The sequence below is a fragment of the Hippocampus comes genome, unplaced genomic scaffold (genome assembly GCF_001891065.2).
Source record: "Hippocampus comes isolate QL1 unplaced genomic scaffold, H_comes_QL1_v1.1 scaffold35, whole genome shotgun sequence".
NCBI lineage: Eukaryota > Metazoa > Chordata > Actinopteri > Syngnathiformes > Syngnathidae > Hippocampus > Hippocampus comes.
In genome coordinates, this window is record NW_017805279.1 from 1,027,278 (window position 1) to 1,029,839 (window position 2,562).

General features: G+C 41.8%; 2 protein-coding genes across 4 annotated transcripts in view; one reads left to right on the top strand and one right to left on the bottom strand.

Annotated features, from left to right (window-relative positions):
- skic2 (SKI2 subunit of superkiller complex) overlaps window positions 1-1,470 on the bottom strand; it is an 11,783-nt gene extending 10,313 nt beyond the window's left edge. For both annotated transcript variants that reach the window (XM_019870847.1, XM_019870846.1), the window contains exons 1-5: window positions 1,359-1,470; window positions 914-1,032; window positions 706-827; window positions 353-470; window positions 105-219 (exon numbers count right to left, since the gene is read on the bottom strand). In XM_019870847.1, coding sequence (XP_019726406.1) covers window positions 105-219; window positions 353-470; window positions 706-827; window positions 914-1,032; window positions 1,359-1,371 — 487 coding nt within the window. In that variant the 5' untranslated portion in view covers window positions 1,372-1,470. The remainder of the gene's footprint in view (window positions 1-104; window positions 220-352; window positions 471-705; window positions 828-913; window positions 1,033-1,358) is intronic.
- Window positions 1,471-1,564: 94 nt separating this feature from the next.
- Window positions 1,565-2,562, top strand: part of nelfe (negative elongation factor complex member E) — a 2,978-nt gene continuing 1,980 nt past the window's right edge. For both annotated transcript variants that reach the window (XM_019870854.1, XM_019870856.1), the window contains exons 1-4: window positions 1,565-1,669; window positions 1,881-1,971; window positions 2,091-2,160; window positions 2,256-2,401. In XM_019870854.1, coding sequence (XP_019726413.1) covers window positions 1,897-1,971; window positions 2,091-2,160; window positions 2,256-2,401 — 291 coding nt within the window. In that variant the 5' untranslated portion in view covers window positions 1,565-1,669; window positions 1,881-1,896. The remainder of the gene's footprint in view (window positions 1,670-1,880; window positions 1,972-2,090; window positions 2,161-2,255; window positions 2,402-2,562) is intronic.

A 2,562-nucleotide genomic window follows, 5' to 3' on the forward strand; every position in this document is an offset into this window, starting at 1 on the left:
TGGGGTGTGTGTGTGGGGGTGGGGGGGGGGGGGGTAAATACACTTGCAGATATTGAGGGTTTTGTCTTCATTCAGAAAAAAATAACCAAATGCATTTATTTCACCAGGCAGGAAGGGATAGTTTGTGTTGCTTCCTCTAAGGCTCTCCGAAGGAGGTCCAGGTTTGCGTTGTAATGACAGCGAGTTCTTTGACGAAAGACCAGTGTTCTCCAATGAAACCTAAACGTAAATAACACAAATAATAGGGTCACGTGGGCTTCACCAATACTAAAGCCTGCATGAGTAATAATCCGTCACATTTCCTTCCTAGTATAAACATTAAGAGTAGTCCAATGGGATGGCGTGAGAATACCTCGGTGAAATCCAGCAGCATCCCTGTAGTTGGATCTCTGTTGACGGCGAGACCTGAATTTAGTGGCGATGAAGTGCAGTTGAGCAGGGACTCGACATTCACGTTTCTTTGTGTCACTCTGGAAAAGACAACACAGCAGAGTTTTATAAAGTGACTTCTTATATACTTTTTATTCGATGTATGATTTATTCCCAAATCTAAATATATGCAAAATATGTGATGCATAAATTATTATTATTATTATTTTTTTTTTGTTTGCTTTTGGATGCTGTAGGAATAGGGAAAGCCCAAGGAAGTACAGGGAGTGGATACAGCCATACAACACAAATATGATTTATGCGAGGCATACACACTTGAGAAACTTTTGAAAGGCAAAGTCTGTGTCGTGTAAAGGAAGCCAGCCAGGATCCTGTAAAAACTGCTTCTTTACTTCGGCCTCCAAGCTCAGGCTGGTGGGGGGAAGCCCGTTTGGGAGCTGATGAGGGAAAAATATTACATGACAATATTACATGAGACCTGTTGAGTTTGCAATGACCCATCAGACCAACCACCAATACCTACCGTGCTTTGCGGTGGGAAAGGCAATCCTGGGGAGGGATGTGTGATGAGTTCAAACCTGCCAGAGCATCCCATCTCCAGCAAGGACAGAGGAAGGTCCACAGGGCCCGGAGGGGGCACATCTACAGAGAGGCAGAAGTAAACAAAGACACGCTATGACAACAAGGTAAGAACAAGATGATCAGTACAGCATAAATACGATCGAGGAAATAATTTTTTTTCTGTAGTAAAACACCGATAGGCTCAATAATTACTAACATGAATTCATAATTTAGTTGTGTTAAAGCCAAACGCGATGGTGCTGCAATGACTGAAGCCGGTAGTCTAAAATATCTGCGCATTCTCAAGGAACAAAGGTGAGGTAGTTTATAGCAATGCGCGATTACTCTGCAACTTTTGGTTGTTAGACAGAACAGGTGGGACGTTTGGCAAAACATGTTGAACTTACTTATTCTGTCCATATTCTCGATCAATGGTGCTGAGTTGTCGCATTTGGTTGCCTCGGAAGTAACTTGTTTGGCAAACGGAAGTGGCCTAAAAATCCAAGCCACATATGAAAATCTCTAAAGTAGGTCTTCGGTTTCAAAAGAAGTAACATATCAGTGAAACGTTTCTTATGTTCCGCAAAATATAATATGCAACTGCCAGATAAAAAACACGAACGATTTAGCAAACTTCGCTTTTTTGTTTTTGCTGAGAGAACCTCGGCATACGTCATATTTACGCGACTGTTTTTGTTCGGCGCTTCCTGTGAATTTGGTGAGTGCACAATTCAGGTCAATGCAGAAAAATGCTATTAAATGTATGCAAAAACAGCTCGAGGATGATAATTCTGGAGTTTTGAAATAGATTTAGATACGTAGATTTATACTTTTGTGCATTGAGTTTGGATTTATGGCTAGCTAATGTCATCTGGGTTGTGGGATCAATTGCTACCAACGCAGGTTTGACTCATTTTTCTTTTCTGTAGTGAAACCACTTTCATCATGGTTGTGTTTCCATCTTCGCTAACGGAGGAAGAAGAGGCTTTGCAAAAGAAGTATGCCAAGCTCAAGAAAAAGGTAAAGCTAAGTGGATTTTTAATCGCCTCTCGTGTAAGGTGATGCGATGTTGAGAAGAAGATACGCGCCTACATGCCCAGTGATGATCCTCATTTAATTAATTGTTGATTGTGTTTCAGAAAAAGGCACTACTTGCTCTTAAGAAGCAGAATACAACCAACCAGACAAACCCGAGTGGATTAAAACGGAGTACGTGAATTTTCGCTACTCTCTTTTCTCTTATCTCTTCTAAGTACAAAATGAGTCTTTAGCCTCTTGGTTATTTATCCATGACTTGATTACAGCACTGTCGGACCAGCCTGTTGTTGACACGGCAACAGCAACTGAGCAAGCCAAGATGTTGATCAAGTCAGGGGCGATCAGCGCCATCAAGTCGGAGAACAAGAACTCGGGTTTTAAACGCTCTCGTATGCTGGAAATTAAACTCAAGGTAAAATATTGTCCTTAAACTTGCATCACCCCATCAACTTTTTGTCTCTTTGCTTTGTAATATTTTTTCTCTTCTGTGTGTGTGTGTGTGTGTGTGTGTGTGTGTGTGTGTGTGTGTGTGTGTGTGTGTGTGTGTGTGCGCGCGCGCGCGCTATATCACCG